Source organism: Metopolophium dirhodum, chromosome 9 (assembly GCF_019925205.1).
Source record: "Metopolophium dirhodum isolate CAU chromosome 9, ASM1992520v1, whole genome shotgun sequence".
Taxonomy (NCBI): domain Eukaryota; kingdom Metazoa; phylum Arthropoda; class Insecta; order Hemiptera; family Aphididae; genus Metopolophium; species Metopolophium dirhodum.
Genome location: NC_083568.1, coordinates 19,982,650 through 20,003,083, shown reverse-complemented (window position 1 = coordinate 20,003,083; position 20,434 = coordinate 19,982,650). Strand labels below are relative to the sequence as shown.

Sequence of the window (20,434 nt, the reverse complement as noted above, 5' to 3'; positions counted from 1 at the left end):
GTTTAATTCTGTCACATACAAATTGTCCAACAATAATTGATGTTCTGCGAACACTGCCAAATATATATATATATACATTTGTATGTATATACTATATGTATATTTAAGAATACATTAGTAAAACCAGTTTGACACCCCGAAACATAATTCATTGTTTAATCTTCAAGGCAATAGCACTACACGGAACAAATAAAATAAAATAAAAAGTAGTGAGAAGGAATTTATTCTACACTGCAGTCTTCTTATGGTTGAATAGCTTGTACCATCAGCTCCACATAATTCGATACTAATGTCTATTACAATGAAATTCGTGAGTAATTTATTTATACTTTTAAACTATATATAATTAATAAAAATCAAAAATATAATGTTGCAATTATTGTATCTCTTAGGTATTTGTATTTGTAATTGGTTGTACTGTGCTTAATTTAATTGAATGCAACCCAGTAGAGTTAGTGTCTCTAACAAATAAAAGAGATGACTCTGGCCAATTCTTATCACGGTAAAGTAATTAATATTTAATTTATATTATACAATAATAAGGTTATTTTACTTTTAATTAAATATCTTACAGATATAAGTTGGATGATGGTACTGGAGAAGAGAAGATGGGTAAACTATTGTCAAACAACAATGGAGAGGATGCTATTCTCGTTCAACGGGGTTCATATACTACAAATGTCGATGGGCGACTTATCACATACAATTGGATAGCTGACACAAGAGGTTTCAGGATATCAAAAGCCTAATATACAATAAATACACAATTTTTATAAGTTTTAAATACAGTATTAATTGTATTCATGTAATTGACTTACATTAAAATTATCTACTCATCTATTTTGAATAAAAAATATTAACTGTTTCTTCACACCGTTTACATAAATCATCTTTTTTTTCTGCTGACCATCTACGACATCGTTTGCATAAAATTCCCTTTGTGTCACTTGTTTTGATATCAATTGTATCATTAAGAATTAATTCAATTGAATTTACTTGAAGTAATTCGATTAAGTCAGATTTTCTAGTATTGTTTTTAGGGTGTAAAATCTAAAACAAAATCATAAATCATAATATATTATGCGCTTATGCCAAATATAAATACATTATAAATTAATTTTTATCACTTATTTATCAACATAGTTTTTTGTAATGAAATATAGTTTTCTAAATTGTATGAGTAATGCAGAACATTTTAATACAAAGAAGTCAGGATAACATTTAATTATAACTGGCCTTCATTTTATATATTATAATCTTCAATGAAGAATTTATGTTAAATGTCATGTTATGAATACTTGATGACCATGACCTCCCAGGAATTCCATTAATAACATAGTCAACTTCTGATAATATTAGATTTTGAAGTTTTTTTTATTAAAATTTATAAAAAAGTTAGTTGCACTCTCATTTTTATGAACGTTTGAAATTCAAATTTTGACGACATTGGATATTCAAAGTTGAATGATTTATCTTCATACAATTTTTGTTATTTTATTATTATTCAAAATAGAATAATCGTATGGACTTGAAAATTTTTACCAATATGAATATTATTTTTTACTTTAAACAATGAACTGTAAAATAATTAGATTAATTTTAAACAACTTATATCATGAACCAATTTACATCGGACTATGTTATGTTGGCATGTTGCTATTCAGGGGTGGGCAAGTTACTCAATTTATTGTAACTGATTACAAGTTACAGTTATATGTAACTAAGTTACATTGGTAAATGTATAAAGAATTATTGACCGGCTAGGGGCTAGGTAAAATCATGTTATGCTCGTTATGTTAGGAAAAAAATGTACCAAATATAATCATACAACCATTGAATATCCAGTGGCCAGATTAATTGTGAAAACCAAAATTAACAAATATAAAAAAAATCTTGACCATGTATTTTTTATATTTTTAAATTGATATTGTACCAATGTGTGAGGAGCCTTCGCCTTCTATAAAATTTTCAAGCATTTTGACCAAAAGGACCAAATTTTCAAACGAATAAAATTTAATTTACATTTATAAAAAAAAATCTAAAAAAATTGAAAATTTCCATAAGCAACTTGAAGTCTATTTTGAAAATTTTATCAAGTATAAAAATTGATAAAATAAATATATGGTGTAAATTTATAGTATCTACAATCAGTTATTGCATCACAAAAAAATAAGAAAATTGTTGTATTGGAATTTGTTAATTTACGGGAAAATTTATGTCTAATTTCAAACGTTTGTAAAAAATTTAATTTGACTCTCCGGTAGATTTTTTTTTTTTTACAAAGGTAGACAAGTAACCGAGTTACATGTAACTATGATATGCTCAACTCCATTTCTATTAACTTATAAGTTAATAATAATTATAATTTCTTCATAATATATGCAATATTTTTAAAAAAGCTAATTTAACTTGTTATAGAAAAATAAATTACCAGGTAATGGCAATATAAATTAAATATATAATAAAAATATATCCTCAGAAAAATAGGCTGATAGATGATGGTCTTTGCTCAGAATTGTTTTACATATTATGCAATGATTTATTATTAAATTTAAATTTAACAAATAAATAACAGTGGATAATAACCTACTCCATGGATCATGGCGAGTTACATTCAGTACATACAATATATCGAGTTACTAATTTTTATTTTTGATAAGATTTCAAATAATAGTTATTTTATATATTTAAATATTTTTACCTTTAATAAATTGAATGTCTTGTCAGGTAGTGCAATCACTAGTGATTGTTCGAGTGAATTTTTCCCTTGTAATAAATTTGATACTTTATTTTTAACCATTAAAGCATTTTCCATAATTGATGTTACTTGTTCTGAATCTGGAATGACTATTTGATTAAGATTCATGATAGACGATTTAAAAAATGTGGTGTTTCCTAAAATAGTTGGAATTTATAAAATTAATATTTCTTAATAACCATTAAGTAAGATTTGAAAATACTTTTCAGTGGATAATAGGAAAATGCTTCTTCAGCTAAATGAGGTAAAATTGGTGCTATATGTTTGAGAAGAGTTTCTAATATGGCTTGTAATGTCGCTGTACATGCAAGTCGATCATCTGATTCCATAGGATCACAATAGAGCCTAAATAATAATTAGTTTAATGAGTACAGTTGAATCTATTTTAGACTTGTATTTTTTTTTAACTGTACCTATCTTTTATGTGATGTACATATAATCCAGAAACTTGATTTGTAATAAAGTGTAATAGTTTAGCACATACTTTATTATACTGAAATGTATTATATAGTTTATTTGTTTCATTTTCAAATGATATGAGTTCCAACATCATATATTTATCTAAATATCTTAGATGATTAGTACCATGCATAAAATTATTTTCTTTGACATTATTAAGTGAGCCAAGTAAAAAACGTATAATAAGACGAAGCTTGTCCACTGATTGTTTGCTATCATTCATGGTTTCTTTCGTAACTGGAATATTTGTTTGGTGTGATCCATGTTTAGCAACCCACCATCTAATAATGTTGTACAGACAAGTATAAAAAGATAATGTATAAATAACTTAATCCATAGTTTTATCAAGTCTACCTGAGTACGTCAATTCCATTAATTGATTTGTCATAATTTCCATTTACTATGTCTTGAGGATCAATTACATTCCCAATAGATTTAGACATTTTTCTACCATTTTTATCCACAACAAAACCATGTACAAACAAAGATCTAAAATAATGCTTGAATAAATATCAAATATTAAGCTTAAAAGGATAATGTATGTACAAAATATTTTATTACTTAAATGGTGAGATATTTCTAAGGGCAATTGATGACATTAGAGATGCCTGAAACCAACCAGTGCATTGATCTACACCTTCCAAGTACAAATCAGCAATTTTGTTATCGCCTAATACACAGCTCCATGAAATTCCACTATCGAACCAGATATCTAGAATATCCTGTTAAACAATAATAATAAAATATATAAATAATAATCTTTAAAAAAAGTTATAGATATGAACATACAAGTCCTTTTTTTAATTTTTCCGGACTGTGCGGTGTATTTGTAACCAGCTTTTGAACATCATGAATCCACCAAAAGTCTTCACCTGTTTTTTCTAATAGTGAATAATATTGGTCTAATAATTTTCTGGCAAAAGATAATAAAATGTATAAATTTCATTAAAAATATAAAATGTTAATATTTACTCATCTATTATTGTACTGTCTGATTCGTCGTATAATACAGGTATGGGTACACCCCACGATCGTTGTCTGGATATACACCAATATGGTCGTTTTTCAATCAGTGTTAAAAGAGCATTACGACTTCCGCCAAGTTCGGGATAAATTTTAATGTCTTTCAAACATTCCTTACATTATGAAAAGATGTAAAATACATTAATAATACTCTAAAATAAATAGGCAATAGTAACTTAATATACATTAATTTAGGGTTTTTAAATTCAAAAATAATGGTTAGTTGAATAAAAACAAAATTTAAATATAGGTATATCTAATATTTTTAGATTTTGAATTTGAAATATTAATACAAAAACATTACTCTTATATGTTAATTTATTATAAGTATCAGTTTAATATGTTATCTACTATCAACAATTTATTTACCTTCATTTACAAATTATTAAATATGTATATTTTTATTTTTTAGCTGTTTTTAAACTTAAACCATGTTTATTGCTCACACAAGTTTAATCTAGGATTACTATGCTGGTTTTTGGGATATTGTTATATTATTCCATGGACAATTTTATTAAAAAAAAATAATTATTTAAAAATATTACATAACAATACAAATCATAAGCATATTTGTTGATAAAATGTTAATACTTAACAAACTAAACAAATACTTTTTGTTGGTAATTACTAATTAGTAGTTTGTATAAGATAAATATAAATATTTACAATAGATTGGCTTTTAATCGCTGCTGTATCCAAAAACCATTGTTTACTAGCACGAACAATCACAGGCAATTTGGTGCGCCAATCATAAGGATAACTATGTTCATAAATTTCTGTATGCAATATTTTATCGCTCAACAATGAACACACAGTTTCATTTCCAATGTCTAAAACGGGTAAACCTACAAGTTCTGACCATGTTTGTGGCATAAAAATACCATGCTCATCTACGTGGCATTCCTAAAAAAAATATAATTACAAATTAATACAAATTATAAAGTTTAAGTTATAAAATAATTTTGGGTTCTCACAATGGGTACTTTATGTTTTAATGCAATTAAAAAATCTTCATGTCCATATGCCGGTGCTGTATGAACTAATCCTGTACCTTTGTCTATGGTAACATGGTCACCTTCCAAAAATTGTTTATCACTTTCACCATTTCTTAAACTTTTATATTTTAAACCACTGAGATGCTGGCCTATAAAGCTATTCTATAAATGTTTATAAAAATTAATAAAAAATTAATTTATGGTACATACTTTTAATTGTTGTGATTATTTCAATTGGTTTTCCTATTTTGGCACTTAAATTCTCAACTAATTCAGTTGCTAACAAATATACACCAAGGGTATCTTGAATTTTTACAAAAGAGTATAATAAATTAGGTGAGTACACAACAGCAATATTTCCTGGTAATGTCCATGGTGTAGTAGTCCAAATAAGTGCATAAATCGGTTCACTGTTATGATTAGTTAAATCTATTGAAAGTGTAGATGAGCATAGCTCAAGTTTGACAGTGACTGATTTACTTTGGTGATTAGGGTTGTATTCCAGTTCTGCTTCAGCTAGTGCACTTCTACACAATTATAAGGTAAGATAAATATTGTTAAGTACTAACTAGTTGACAAAATATTACTTGGACGAAGGTGACCAATAAACTGGTTTGAGATCTCTATAAATTAGCCCCTATATATAATAGATTATTAGTATTTTGAAAATTTCTTAGAAACGTGATGTATAAAATTACTTTTTTATATAGTTTAAAGAACTGTTGAATTTGGTTTTGGACATACTTTTTATCATAGGTATAATAACAATTGTTTTCCCAATCAGCAAGTATACCCCATGATTTAAAAACTGTTTTTTGTTTTTCTATTTCTTTTGAAGCATATTTTCTAGCTGAAAAATATTTATACATTTATATTAAATTTTTGAAATTTTAATTATTAACCTATGATATTTTTTTAATGATCATAATTTAAAGTCATCATTTCCCACCACTTTTCCGTATTTCTAATGGACCAAAATTCTTCCATCTGTTTCCGTGAATTTTTTCAGCTTTTAACTCAATGGGTAAACCATGACAATCCCATCCGGGTATATAACTAATTTTTTTTCCATTTACAAGTTTAGAACGTATAGTAATATCCTTAAGTATCTGCACAAAACAATTAATTAATTATTTTAGAAATCAAAAACAGTGAATAAAGTTACTACTTTGTTTATGGCATGGCCCATATGTGCTGAGCCATTAGCATAAGGCGGTCCATCATGTAAAATATACTCTTCATTGTTAACATGTTGCCTTTGCCAAGAATATAGTTCAGAAAATCCACATGTCTACAACAATGATAATTTTATACTTAAGTACCTATGTATTAGAACATCAATTATTTACGATTTACCTTAAAAATATGGCTATCCCTTTGAATAGTTTGATCTGCATTCAACCGATTTTTAAATTTTGTGACTGGCAAGAATATAGATTTCTTTAATCGTGTTGTATCATCGGAATAAAAACGTCTAACAGAATGAAAACGCGATAGATATTTGGTTACAGTATACATGATTACTGCTGCCTGTTCTTTAATTTAAGTTATATAATTTTTCAACATTTAATAGAGATCGTACAACATTCTCTATACATATTTATTATCTAGTGCTCAATAAAAGCAAATTAAACTTATATGAATTGTAAATAAAGAAATAATATTAAAGAGCTGTAGCATGCTGTACTATAATAGTACATTTTTTGAAACTTGTGGGGAACACATTTTTCTTCTATTAGCGGCAGCAGGGCAGCAGGCGGCCGCCGGCCAGCCGGATTGCAGGATAAGTGTTATCATAAGCACTCCGTGATTATATCCATGGGCTCATATCACAGTGATATCAGTTATAATTTTGGTTACTTTTTCACCAATTTTCAAAATACAAATTATTATTGTTTTATTTAAAAAGTTTGATTTTTTTACACCTACCTATTATATAACTTCTTATTTTGTTTTTACTTATATGTCTCACTTATACGTTTTATATTTTATAAGACTGAATTGTCTGAAGAGTATTTAACGTATAACAATTTTCTATATCATTCAATACATTCAGTCTACATTAATAAGGAAGGTATCTAATAATATTTTTTATAACTCACTGTTTAAATATAAAATAAAAATGTTTTTATTTTGTAGTAGCATACTCCATTACTGTGTACGTTGAAATTTGTTATTATGGCGATCAGTGATTTTACAATAGCTGTGGTTTGTTCAAGTAATATGAATCGAAGTATGGAAGCACATGCTTTTTTAAGGTAGATAATGAAAAGTTATTTATATTTTTATGAATTTTCTATTTATTATTTTCTACTATCACAACTCGTAAGTATTGTTAGTAAATATTTGTATACATGTAAATTGAGGTAAACACTCTATTTTGCTCTCATTGGATTGTCATTTTTAGACAAACATTTTATAAATTGTCGTTGCTAATTAAAAAATAACTTATTAAAAAACATTATTTTTTTTTTTAATTGTCAAGTCCTAGTTTATATATTCCATTTTCAAGATATGTATGGTTTTACCATTTACATATATTTGAATATATTTTTGATTTTGGGAAACTGATGTTATTTAAAATGTATAGCTATGAAAAATTGAACACTGAATTCTGGCATGTTGTCATTTACATTTTACATCATAAAAGATTTTATCTGATTGGGTTTTGCACTATATTTAAGATCCTTATAATATAGTCAATAATTATAATAATAATAATATTATTAATATTTATTTTATACATAGTTATTATGCCATCATGGTGTTTTTAATTAATTTATGTTTATGAATATAGTAAAAAAGGTTTCAATGTTCGATCATTTGGAACTGGGGACAAGGTGAAGTTACCCGGAACAGCGCAGGAAAAACCAAATATATATGACTTTGGATGTTCTTATGATGACATTTATAAAGATCTGTACAATAAAGACAAAACATAGTATCCTTTAAAATGAACTAATTTCATGGTTTTTTTACTTTTTTGTACTTTGTATTACTTTATTTAATAACAAAGTAATGTTTACTGAGCTATAATTTTAAGTAGCGCAGACATTAACTTTTTGTGTACCTTATTATCAAATAATATTTTTTATTTATTTTTACTTTTAAATTATAAAAAATATAGTTAATACTTTATACCTGTAATGTTATATAATTTATAAATTGATGAACTTAAAAAATTAATTAAGGAAGTTGGTCTGCTGTATAGTAGGTTTTATTGTTTTGTGTGAACCTTTGTCATTTTTTAGGTAACTGTAATGTATTTCTTAAAACTTAATTTAAATTCAATAATAGTTCATTGCATACAATAAACATTTTAGTTTAATGCAAAATATTTATGATGTTTTTGAATGAAAATGCAGTTAAAATTGTTCATAAACTGAACTATTGAAAATGTCTAAACAATATTATAAAATAGCCATTTAATAATTATAATTTAAATACAATTAAGTTTAATAGTTTGAGTATAATTTAAAGTTCAAACCATTAACTAGAGTTTGTATTTTATTCTGAACATTTATGAAGAAGCTCGTCCAAGAGTTAATTTAAACATTTTTGAACTATTAAAGGAGCAGAAATTTAATGTTAAATTATTGTAGCTATGATTGGGTAAAAATCCAGTATAAAAACAATTATTACTTTAAGAGATATTAAAAAATGTAGAATAGCCGCGTAACGTCATTGGGCCTGGCTCAATGTAATTGATCTAATATGTATAAAAGTTCCTCGCTTCACACTACGATTTTCCAATCTAAATATTTTATTTTTGAAATTTAGTTTATGTATAAATGTGTGATTTTAAGTGTTTAAGCGGATTAAAGTATCAGAATATCAATATAACGTTTAGTGTTTTAAATATTAATAAATCTTATAAATTATATTTTTGCTAAACAGCGCGTCATAGAAAATTAAAATTCAAAAATATCTTTTAAGATTTTTAATATTTAAAAAATTAAACTATATATTTACATTCTGATACTTGTATTGTCTTAAACTCATAAAACCATACATTTGTATGTAAATTAAATTTCTTTAATACCCATTGTTCTTCAGTTTAACTTTTAAATCTGCATTAATTAATGTTTTATTTATTGTAATACATTTAAAAAAAATAAGTTATAAATGATTTTTTTTTTTATATGAAATATACAATCTGTACCATGGGGGCACAATAAGAATATGGGCTAAAAATATTACGTGAACATGAAGGAGATTGTTGAAAGAAGCCACCCAGTAGTGACACTTCCTATTGACTTGAATAAATGATTTAAAATAATTATATATATAATTTATATCTATATCATTTTAATATTATTTATTAAATATATTATTATTTTGTTGAGAAATTCGTAATTGTTTTTGTAATTTTTTTCTTAACAAAATTTTGTATTTAGTTACACGCAAAATGGTTTGTTGAATATGCTGGATAGAAATCGGCGGATAAAGCAGCATCCAGAAAGATTTCAACAATGCAATGAACAATTTACTGTTGTCATTACATGTGAAGAGAGAGTATATGATCAAGTACTTGAGTGTATGTATGTTTAAATTAACAGTCTTATCATTATTATAAAAATTTAAATCAAAATCATATTTATATGTATAGATTTTGAAACTATTCAAAGTTTTGGCAATAAGCCAGTTCATGTTATTAACATAAACATTCAAGACAATCATGAAGAAGCAACAATTGGAGCATTTTTAATTTGTGAATTTGTTACTCTGGTAAGATAATTTTATCTAAATATCTATTAAATATTAATATAAATTTATTTCCATTTTAGTTGTCCAGAAGTGAAGATCTTGACAATGATATAGATCAATTAGTTGTTAAATATGAAGAAAAATGTCAAAGGTCAATACTCAACTGTGTAGTTTTCTATTAAATATTAAGTTATAAAATACAATTTTAATTGTGAATACCATATTAATTCTTATATATTATTATTCTTATATATTATAATTCCATATTATTATTATCATTATCATATCATTTAAACATTTTATAAAATGTTTTTTTGGACAATAAATTAAGTATCTTATTTTAATTACATACTATTGGTACATTTGCTAGACGGTAATTGAAATGCAAGTTCTTTTCTGGCACACTATCAATTAAAATTGTTTTATATTGGCAAATATTAAAAAATTTATTCGGTTTTGAAATAATTTATTGTGGTTCCAATTTATATATTGGCTAATGCTTAATTATTGCGTTTAAAATTAGCTTTGTAATTTATTGTCAAACTGTAAATGTTTTATATTTTCTCATGTATAACGAAGGTTTTATATCTATCAGGCACGGATCCAGAGCAAAGATATAGGGGGGGGGGGAGCAATTTTTTCACCGCACAAATACAATTACATTATACACTTTATTTTTAATTTCATAGTCTCTGCTAATAGGCGCAATTTTCTATAGGTTTTACATAGACACTAACTTTTTTTTCCAAATGAAAATCACAATTTTTCTTGAAAATTGTTAAGCTTCAAACCGATGATATTTTTGAAAACTGTAATGTAGGTACCTATCTAAATAGAAATTCAAAAGTCTTTTTTTAATATTATTAAGAGGACATTTTACCCGCATATTATGAGTTGTCTCCGTCTTTCTAACATATATACACCTATAGGTACTTATATGGAAAATTAAACGTTAAAAATAATCCGTCTTACTGTTATTTTTAATATTACAGTGAATCGACCTATTATCAAATTTAAAAGTAACCTACGACACAAGAGGTTTTTTTTGACGAATATTGTGAACATTTGAAAAATTTTAATTCTTAAAATAAATTGTGTCTATCTATGTATCTTTAATATTTTTAAATAGCTACACCTCAATTTGAGGAAAATTGTAGGCAGGCCCAGAGCCAATGGGTAGGCGACATAGGTCCACGCCTAGGGCGGAGTTTTTCAGTGGCGGAATTTAACATTTTTGTATATTATTAGATAATTTTTAAAAAGATTCCTAGTAGGTACCTACTTATATTAAACCGTGTGTAGTAAATAATATAAAAATATAAAATTTGGTCAGTATGATCGGACAAATATCATCGTGTGTAGCAAGTTGCGGTGTCCACCTGACGGTTTTTAATCGGTTCCGTGAATCAGTCTTGTCTGGCCCCAATAACGCGTTTTGTTGTTTTCCATTTTAGCTCATCGACAAAACGCACCGTTGACGAATATTATTGACTACAAATAGGTACCGAATACCGATTGCAAAATTTAGCTTTTTGAAGCATTAATTGTTGGTATTCAATTTCCAAGCTTATTGACCCAGTAAAAATGTATTATCAACGTTTATGAACAATTGGATTTTTTTTGTATCTGTGTAGTTACCCACTGCAAGAGTCGAAATAACGCTTCGATTTTAAACTTCAAAAACTTTTCTGGTGAAAAAATAAATCAAGTTGTAACAGTTAACTAATTCTTTACAACCTCTCCTCTGAATTATGACTAACAGTGGATAAACAAACATACAAAAAAAAAATACTAACAACCCTCAGGATTTAAATCAGCATACTACACGGTCTAGCCTCAGGACGACCTGATCGAGCACACACTCCGACGCATGTCTCCAATACCAACTCACTACACCGTACATGTACACCAATATCATCTTAGATTAACTCTTCTAGAGGAAGGGGGAGAGGAAAAGATGTCCACCCACCATAATGGTCTATTAAATATATACAATAAGAAGTACTTAACAGCAAATTCGAGTCTCGAGAGATAAAAATGAAAAATTCCCTGTAGTTTTTAAAAGCGTCAGAAAAAAAAGTTTGCTATAAGTGGATGTCGTTCTGCTGTATGGCAGGTTACAAGTGGGTCAGTGTATAATGGATGGTATTAAATTTTAATTCAATGACATAATATCATTGTATACGAAAAACGACGGTTTGTCAGTGTGGATATTTTATATTATATTTATATTGTTATTAGTAGGTACTTATTACTTTTTAATAATACAGCAGCCGGTAAGTTGAATTAATATTATACAATTAAAACAAAATAACTAAAATCGTTATTTTTGGTTATTTAATACGAAATTTCCTTTAAATTTGAACATAAAGTAACTATAAACTGTATTTTTATATTTTTTTGGTTATACACAATAGCCTAGTTACGCTGAACCTTGTTGTAAGTTTTCAACCCTTAGCTAATTAGCTAAAAAAGTTGAACATATAATACATTTTTAACTACAAACTTTTTAAATTTGATACATTTTTACATTTCATATATCTACGTTTTTTTTGTATTGTGTAACTCTAAGACTAAAACCGAATATATACCTCAACATTTCACCAAATGTTTATATTAGCAATGTCTGTACGTCATGATGATTTTTTCAATTTGTTGTAGGTAGGTAATTTATTTTTAATTATTCACGATAACATTTTTTTTTGCTCAGGCAAAGAACTTGCAAATTTAATACAAGTTCCCTCCAAATTGTTATAGTATCAATTCAAAAATATTAAAGATGCATCGACTATTTACATACACAATTTTTTTCATGAGCATTTCAAGTTAAAATGACAAAATTCATCAAAATCTCGAACATTTTCAAATTATTTTGTAATATTTTTTTCGATCAATATAAATATATTCGATATCTATAACATATTTAATAAAATTATGTTCACAATTTTGTCTATTTTAAGGCGTGGGGAGAATGATATTCTAATCCATTCATACCCACCTGTCTATAATGCCGCCAATACTCACAAAATGTATGGCTCGTTCATAAATCATATACCTATATTCAATATGAATCATATTAATAATAATAATAATAATGGATGGTTTGTGCTTAAATAAGTATAAAAGTATTTAAGTATTTTTAATAAATATAAAACCTACATATTATTGTAGTACCTGTTTTTGTTCGTTCGGAGATAATAATTTGAGTTTATAACTGATGATGATATTGATATATATTATACTTATAAATTATAATCATATCATGGACAGTAAGTATTTAAAATTCAAAATGTTTGTTTTGATTCATCAAACATGTAATTTTAGTAAAAGCAAAAGTTGATATTTAAGAACTTGTATTTTATTATTATATTAAGCGTATTTTCGTGGTACCTACCTACCTATACCTGATTAATATGATACAATTTCGCAAAATTTAGATATTTTAAAACCAAAAATAAATAACAACATATTATGTAGGTATCTATATAATAATTCTTATACATTGTATATACGTACAATTTTGGCAATGGCCAGTTTCAAGGTTTATTCAAGATCACCCAATTTTGTAATTGGCAACTACCATCATATCTATAAATAATAACACTGCACAAAAATAATGAGAACTTCCTACCGTCATGCAGTCACAATATTGCTGTACCTAGGTCCCGCGTGAAAAATAACTATCTTCGAAAATGACGACCGTCTTCGCCCGAATAGTAAAGTTTTCAATCGCCTACCCAGTTACCAGGGGAATGGCTTCGTATGCAGTAATATGGCCAACAGGATGTCTAATACAACAAATGGCTTTTGGAGATGAAAAATTTGACTTTGCCAGGGCAGCTCGGTTTGGACTGTTTGGAGCATTTTATGTGGCACCGACTTTAAATGCATGGCTAACTGTTGCACGTTACTTGTATCCAAAGAATGATCTCCGTAGCGCAATCATAAAAGTGAGATAACAAGGTTCAACCCCCCACACAAACAGTTAACAAATTATACAAATAATATCGAAATTAATATTTATCAGGCACTTTTGGAGCAAGTAACGTATTCACCTTGTGCAATGGTGAGCTTTTATTTTGGTATGTCTTTACTGGAGGGGAAGACGGTCGAGGAAGCGAAAAAAGAAGTAGAAAAAAAGTTTTTACCGACATATAAGGTACACAATTTGATGATCTTTGTTAATGGCCACCAAAACATAATATAATATAGTTTTGTGGCTTGGTGTGGCGCAGTGCGTGCACTCAACTGCGGAAACGCACTGAGTGTACGTAACGGTCGGCGTTGCTAGTTTCCGGATGGGTGACCACCCGAGATTTTTAGCAACGTATCCTTGCCACACATACAAAACGTGTTTTAAGCCGTTCCTCCTCCCCTTACTAACAATCTACAAACAAAACAGCTAATGGCTTAAGTTGCCAGGCTCAAGCTCAATAATAATAAAAAAAAAAATAAATAGTTTTTGTTAAACGGCATTAAAATACAACTTAAGATAATTAAATTTATATTAAGATAAGTATTTATAAAAATTAGAGAATTTTTTTTAATTCATCATTACATTCAGACATTCAGTTACTGAAAATAATATAAACATAAGTCTGAAGTTATGAGAAGGCGTTTCTGTAATAAGTAGTAACTAATTACCATACAATACATTTTAGTGATCTTAAATACAATTTTTTCATTTTACCAATATACAAGAACCAGTAATCTAGTAGATATAATTGCTATAAAATCTATAATTTTGAAATCACGATTGATTATTTTTCTGTGGTGTTTCAAAAGCCAAGATTCAATATATATTTATGTAATTAAAATCTACAGGTCTCATTAATATGTATACATAATACATAAAATATGTACTTAAAATAACAAACTAAGTATTATTTGATTTGATTATTGATATATAGTGTAAATTCATTAAGATGATAATATTTAATGTCACTTTCCTAACTTAATGAAAATCAATACAAAATTTGGCTCTATGATTTCTAAATTATTTGGATTTGTTTATTGAATATTGAAACGATAATGAATGCAAATAGACATAACCATATTTTACCACATTGTGTATAGCATAATACATCAGCATACAATTTCAAAAACAGATAAAAATTGACTAGAATAGATCCTTACTTCCTTAGTATACTTACCACAGAATTATAAATTTATCTTAAATTGATTAATCAAGTGATAATAGTTATAAATTGCCTAAACATATTTGTACTTTTTAAAGAATGAACCAATTTTTCTAATGTTTTGTAGTCATATTTTAAAAGTTGTATCAATTAATTTAGTAAATTCATTGTGAAGTTATTATATTATGTGGTAATAACTTTATTTTCTACTTATTTTACAAAACAGGTGGGTGTAGCGGTTTGGCCTTTACTACAGGTGTTCAATTATACAATGATTCCAGAAAAAAATAGGATTCCATTTGTTAGTCTATGCAGTCTCGCTTGGAGTTCATTTTTAGCTTATATGAATCACTGTAGTGTAAAAAAGGAAAACACGTTAGCCATTACATAAAGAAACAAAATCATTCCAAAAAAAAAATATATATAATTATGAATATATTGTGTGTATTATGTATGTATATTGTATATTAAAAAAAAATAACTGTAATATAGTAATAAATACTAAATATATTTTTAACTGTTATATATTTTTTTATATACTTATGGTTCTGAAAACATTGAATCCGGTTTGTGCAGTACTTATAAGAACTCCAGTAATTTGAGGATGCCAATGAAGCTCTTTAATAGATTCTTGTCCTTGGTGAATAAACAAAAGCTGTGGTGGAATTTCCTAGATAAAATAATCAAATATTTAACATTATCAAATAATTAGTTAAATAAATTTAAAATATTAACACTTCTAGTAGACCTCAAATATTCAATTATAATATTAACTAGCTGTATCACCAGACTTCGCCTGGGAAAAAATAAACACACCTAAAATGAGGTGTTACGTATATTAGCGTTACGGCGTGTCTCGAAAATAGATATAAAATCATAAATTAAATACATTTCGTTCAAGTAATGTAAAAGTTAAATCTTAATTTTTTTGAAAATGTAATTTATATAATTCGGCTTATAAAATTTATAAAATCTTGCTTCGTCAAGTACAGTTGTTGTTTTTAAGTCATTATGGAATATGGAGTATAAGATTAGAAAACAAAGGGAGGGATGTTAGTTATTTTCTGAGAGAAATATTTTGAAAAGTTTGAACTTTTTGTGTGTTCAAATTTTTGGCACGACCTCAGAGCAGCTGCCCATACAGTCCAGACAGGTTTTTTATATTATGTGTATTTCTGTCAATAAATCAGTAAGCAATTGCTTATAGCGTGAAGGCGATTATTTAGTTGTATAATCTTTTTGACTTTATGTGTTGGGAGAATAAATTTGGGGCTTCTTAAACAACAGGTTTTGCATTTTCTTAAGTAACAATAAAATTGGAAATAATAGATCACTTAGAGGAGTATTTGAAATAACTTTGTAAAAAAAAATGACACATTAAAAAATAGTAACCTTTAAATAAAATTAATTCTCTTTCCTCTCCTCCACAGACAAAAAAATGAAAAATCAGGCACGTTGGTGACACTCAGGAAAGTATTTGGAACTCAGAGAAAAAAATTGGAAAAAAGTTCAGTTGCGTGGTCAGAAAATAGTTACATAAAACAGGACGTTCTTTTATATATATATAAGAATATACGACTATTAAGTATAGGCATATCGAGTATCATAGGTGGGCCACATCTGGCTCAGCAGTGCTAAGCCCACATACCTATGTCATTACAGAATTAAGTTTTTTTTTTTTTTTATTTAAACTGGAAAATGAAAGAAGTACCTAAGTTATGCTTATTATTCTACTATATGGCATCACTTTACAGCAGTAATGTATAGACACATGGTCTCAACATTTATTATATTTTATGGGTATAGATTATTTCTATACTCTGTCACAAAAGAGAATAATCAGTTGATCTCCCATCAACGACCCGGTGTTAGCATGATCACGTGGATTTCGACACGCCAATTTTTGAACCAGGATATGAGTTTAGTTAATAAAATTATTTTCTATAAAAATCAAGAAAGTTACTTAACACGTTAAGTGCCATGCGGCCGCCGGCGGCCTTACTTAATGGTATTTTTAAAACGTTATCGGGTTTTTAATGTTGACATTCGTGAAATGCTATCAGCATTATCTCGGGAGGTATTTGGTCTAAAAATATGATTCCAACATTAGATTTAGAAGCATAACTACAGCGCCAATCATATAAAACAGGTAGGAATATACATTGGTTTTGAGGCAGCCCGCGGCCGTATGGCCTCCTAGGAATAATATGGTGCGGCCTAAAAATCACACAAACATCCATACGATTTTACGGCAGCCGGCGGCCTCATGGCACTTAACGTGTTAAAATGAAAAGTTCCCATATTCGTCATATAAGGTTTTCCATTATAAATGATTTATAATTAATAAAAATATTGTTATTTAAAAATAATTAATTTAAATTCTATACTTTTATGTCATCTTGGTCATTGGTAGTATCTCTTTCAACAGCTAAATCCCAAATTGCTATTTGATCATCTTCACCACCAGAAGCAAACACAGAACTATCATCTGGACTCCATTCAACTGTTGTAATAGCACTAGTGTGATGTTTGAATACAGCTAGTTCTTTACCTTTCTAATTCAATAAATTACTATTAGAATCATATTTTACGTTAAATTATAAGATATAAAAGTGTATACTTTAAATTGTCTCAAATCCCAAATCATAAGTTTTCCATCATCACCACCAGAAACAATTAATGGTTCTTTTTTGTTCCAATTTATAACATTAATATCGCTATCGTGAGCGTCAGCAATTGTCAACATATTGGCTTTATTTGGTGCTAATCGTGTATCCCATATCCTTAACCTGTTAAATAAAAAAATAAATATTAAGCTGTAGATCATATTTTATACTGCTAATAAAAAATGTATTATATATACTTACGATTTGTCTACAGAGCAAGAAGCAAGCACATTAACTTCATTTGGAGACCATTGTAAATCTTCAACAGATTCTTTATGTCCACCTAATGAATGTAAATTAACAACCCAACCACTTTCACTTGGTTTCCAAGTATGAATATTTCCTTTGCAATCACCACTAGCTAAAAATCCTAATTATAAAGAAAATGAATTAATATTTAATTTTTTTTTATATTATAAATTAATACCTGGAGCCTTGGAAGACCAATCTAAAGCAAATCCTTCATCTCTATGCCCAGAGTATGAATATAAAGGTTTATGTTCAGACAGTATTCTCTTGGGAGCAGCTTTACCAAACTTTTTCTTCTTTTCCTCACTTCCAATTTTACGATTTCTATTAGCCTTTTCGACTTCTTTCAATTTACTATTTAAATCATAAATATTGACAATTTTTTTTTCTGACCATACAGCTGCAAATACTTTGTCATCAACTGTAGTATTCTATAAACATAAAAAAAAAAAATTTTGTAGAGAATTTGATTTAAGACAATGGGATGTAGTATTTTATAAGAATATGTTAAATCATTAGGTACAGTAAAAATATCTGATAATAAAGTATACAGCTAATGACAGTAGAATAAGAGAAGTGTGGTATGTTATGTAATTTTAAAATGCATTAAGTGTTAAATGAATAAATAAATATATTTTGTACTTATTTGTAAGTAATTAGTGTGCTTATTATATACTTTGTAGAGCAATAGTTGTATAATAAATACTGCTGACTACATAGTCTTCATTATACCACAATCCATGCCTTTAATGTTAAAATGTAAAAAACAAAATTTGGGTAATTTACCCTAATTCGATTAACAGTGCCCAAATGGGGAATTGATGATATCTGCAACACAGGTTGATCTTTAGAATTATCATCATCACTATCAGACTCAACGTCTGAATCATCCGATGAACTACTCTCATCATTTTTAATCGCATTCAAGTTTGATAGCTAAAACAAATAATTTTAGCATAATATAATAAGACAATTTCTCAATCAAAACACAATTTATATAATGTTAAGTGTTGGTAGTTGATATTTAAGGGATATTCAGTAAAATGTATACCTTCATAACAAACACACAATTGTCTTTAGGTTTTTCTGCTTGGCTTCCAGCAACCAAATACATAGAATGTGGAAAGTCGCTACGGCTACAACCCATGTCATCAACGATCACGTCAAAACTCAAACAAGGCAACCCTGATGGTTTAAATAGGAAATAGATTATTATATTTTAGAACAATAAGTATGTAAGTTAACAAATTATACAACTCCTAAATTATGAAATGTACCAGAATCGATATCATGCAGCATGTGGTAAGCAGATGGATCGAATACCAACGACTCGTCTTCCTGCATTTGATGACCTGGCAAGTAAACTTGTCGTGGTTCTTTTTTAATAGCTGCCCCAGAAGATTCGCCGGCTTCGTCATTTTCATCCTCGACGACCATTTCGTCTTCACTTTCGTGTTCAGAGTCAGACATTTTTCCAGTTAATGTTTTCCCGACAGACGACAGTAAAAGACCAACCCAACCAACTAGTAACTACCTAGTCAGTTGTAGTCACTAGTCACAATAGACTTGAGAATAATATACGGATTATAATTGACAGGAGGCAACCACTAAACGCTGGACGAAATTACAATATTTTTGATTAACGACATGTTTCTCGTTTCGACCACGCGGTAGCTCCTTGCTCGTGTAATCAAAAATTTTACTATCAATCTACATTTAACAATCAAGAGAAAAATACAGATAAGTACAACTGATGATAACAGCAAATAATAATAATTTTTTTTAACGGTCCCCAACCCCAAGTTAGAGCCGCTAGAACTCTGCTCTCAATGAGATAGATGGTCAAAATTTAAAAAATGTATATACAACTGGGTAATATAATTAACCAGAGTTTAATTAGTGAAAAAAATAATTATATGAAACATGTGAGCTCGCGCCACGCAGGCAAATCAAAAACCAACCAAAAATAAAAATAATTCAAATACATACAATTTTATAAAATAAATATGTGTACATTTGGATTTCTAAGACTCATAAAAATTAATTTAAATATCATTGAGAGAAATACCTACTTAAAAGATTTACTTAAAAAAAATTATACTTGACCAATTTCCTAATTTTTATCACGACTTTTTGATAGTGAATAGTGTTATAGTTATACCAGTAGTTACAATACAAAAAACAATTTAAAATTTGCGGACAATATATCCCCTGATCAATTGACAATATTAAAAAGAAACCTACTAAAAAATTAAAAAATGCATACCCCGTGTCCGAATCAAAATATGCTATAAATCTTAGTCTTTGAAACACTGCAGTCTGCAGCATTAATATATTTCATTCTTCTTTATATCACATATTATTTCTTGTTGGCAAAATTTCACTGACGAGTGACGAATACCATCTCTGAAATAACACGCAACATGCAGTAAAATGTTC

At 27.8% G+C, this 20,434-nt stretch overlaps 5 protein-coding genes across 7 annotated transcripts; 3 read left to right on the top strand and 2 right to left on the bottom strand.

Moving 5' to 3' along the window:
- Window positions 1-144: 144 nt before the first annotated feature.
- Window positions 145-871, top strand: LOC132951593 (uncharacterized). Its single transcript, XM_061023374.1, has 3 exons — window positions 145-310; window positions 393-502; window positions 575-871. The coding sequence occupies exons 1-3, from the start codon at window positions 290-292 to the stop codon at window positions 747-749; spliced, it is 306 nt and encodes a 101-aa protein (XP_060879357.1). The 5' UTR covers window positions 145-289; the 3' UTR covers window positions 750-871.
- Window positions 342-6,997, bottom strand: LOC132951590 (isoleucine--tRNA ligase, mitochondrial). Of its 2 annotated transcripts, XM_061023370.1 has the most exons (17): window positions 6,592-6,997; window positions 6,404-6,526; window positions 6,185-6,344; window positions 5,934-6,085; window positions 5,823-5,872; window positions 5,446-5,762; window positions 5,215-5,384; window positions 4,907-5,143; window positions 4,190-4,353; window positions 4,007-4,130; window positions 3,779-3,939; window positions 3,572-3,706; window positions 3,172-3,498; window positions 2,961-3,103; window positions 2,702-2,895; window positions 819-1,050; window positions 342-745 (listed from the first exon to the last, which is right to left on the bottom strand). In XM_061023370.1, the coding sequence occupies exons 1-16, from the start codon at window positions 6,751-6,753 to the stop codon at window positions 838-840; spliced, it is 2,832 nt and encodes a 943-aa protein (XP_060879353.1). In that variant the 5' UTR covers window positions 6,754-6,997; the 3' UTR covers window positions 342-745; window positions 819-837. The 2 variants fall into 2 exon arrangements, with proteins under 2 accessions (XP_060879353.1, XP_060879352.1); XM_061023369.1 differs by having other exon boundaries at window positions 342-1,050.
- A 76-nt stretch (window positions 6,998-7,073) lies between these two features.
- Window positions 7,074-10,286, top strand: LOC132951592 (RNA polymerase II subunit A C-terminal domain phosphatase SSU72-like). 2 transcript variants are annotated; one of them, XM_061023373.1, is made up of 6 exons: window positions 7,074-7,309; window positions 7,378-7,493; window positions 8,033-8,176; window positions 9,633-9,772; window positions 9,845-9,963; window positions 10,023-10,286. In XM_061023373.1, the coding sequence occupies exons 2-6, from the start codon at window positions 7,414-7,416 to the stop codon at window positions 10,122-10,124; spliced, it is 585 nt and encodes a 194-aa protein (XP_060879356.1). In that variant the 5' UTR covers window positions 7,074-7,309; window positions 7,378-7,413; the 3' UTR covers window positions 10,125-10,286. The 2 variants fall into 2 exon arrangements, with proteins under 2 accessions (XP_060879356.1, XP_060879355.1); XM_061023372.1 differs by having other exon boundaries at window positions 7,075-7,309; window positions 7,375-7,493.
- A 3,294-nt stretch (window positions 10,287-13,580) lies between these two features.
- Window positions 13,581-15,605, top strand: LOC132952605 (PXMP2/4 family protein 4-like). The gene is made up of 3 exons (XM_061024941.1): window positions 13,581-13,892; window positions 13,970-14,101; window positions 15,307-15,605. The coding sequence occupies exons 1-3, from the start codon at window positions 13,635-13,637 to the stop codon at window positions 15,469-15,471; spliced, it is 555 nt and encodes a 184-aa protein (XP_060880924.1). The 5' UTR covers window positions 13,581-13,634; the 3' UTR covers window positions 15,472-15,605.
- On the bottom strand, window positions 15,485-19,686 carry LOC132952604 (glutamate-rich WD repeat-containing protein 1). Its single transcript, XM_061024940.1, has 8 exons — window positions 19,273-19,686; window positions 19,047-19,180; window positions 18,782-18,931; window positions 18,174-18,426; window positions 17,948-18,116; window positions 17,701-17,869; window positions 17,468-17,635; window positions 15,485-15,750 (listed from the first exon to the last, which is right to left on the bottom strand). The coding sequence occupies exons 1-8, from the start codon at window positions 19,463-19,465 to the stop codon at window positions 15,613-15,615; spliced, it is 1,374 nt and encodes a 457-aa protein (XP_060880923.1). The 5' UTR covers window positions 19,466-19,686; the 3' UTR covers window positions 15,485-15,612.
- Between the last annotated feature and the right edge of the window lie 748 nt (window positions 19,687-20,434).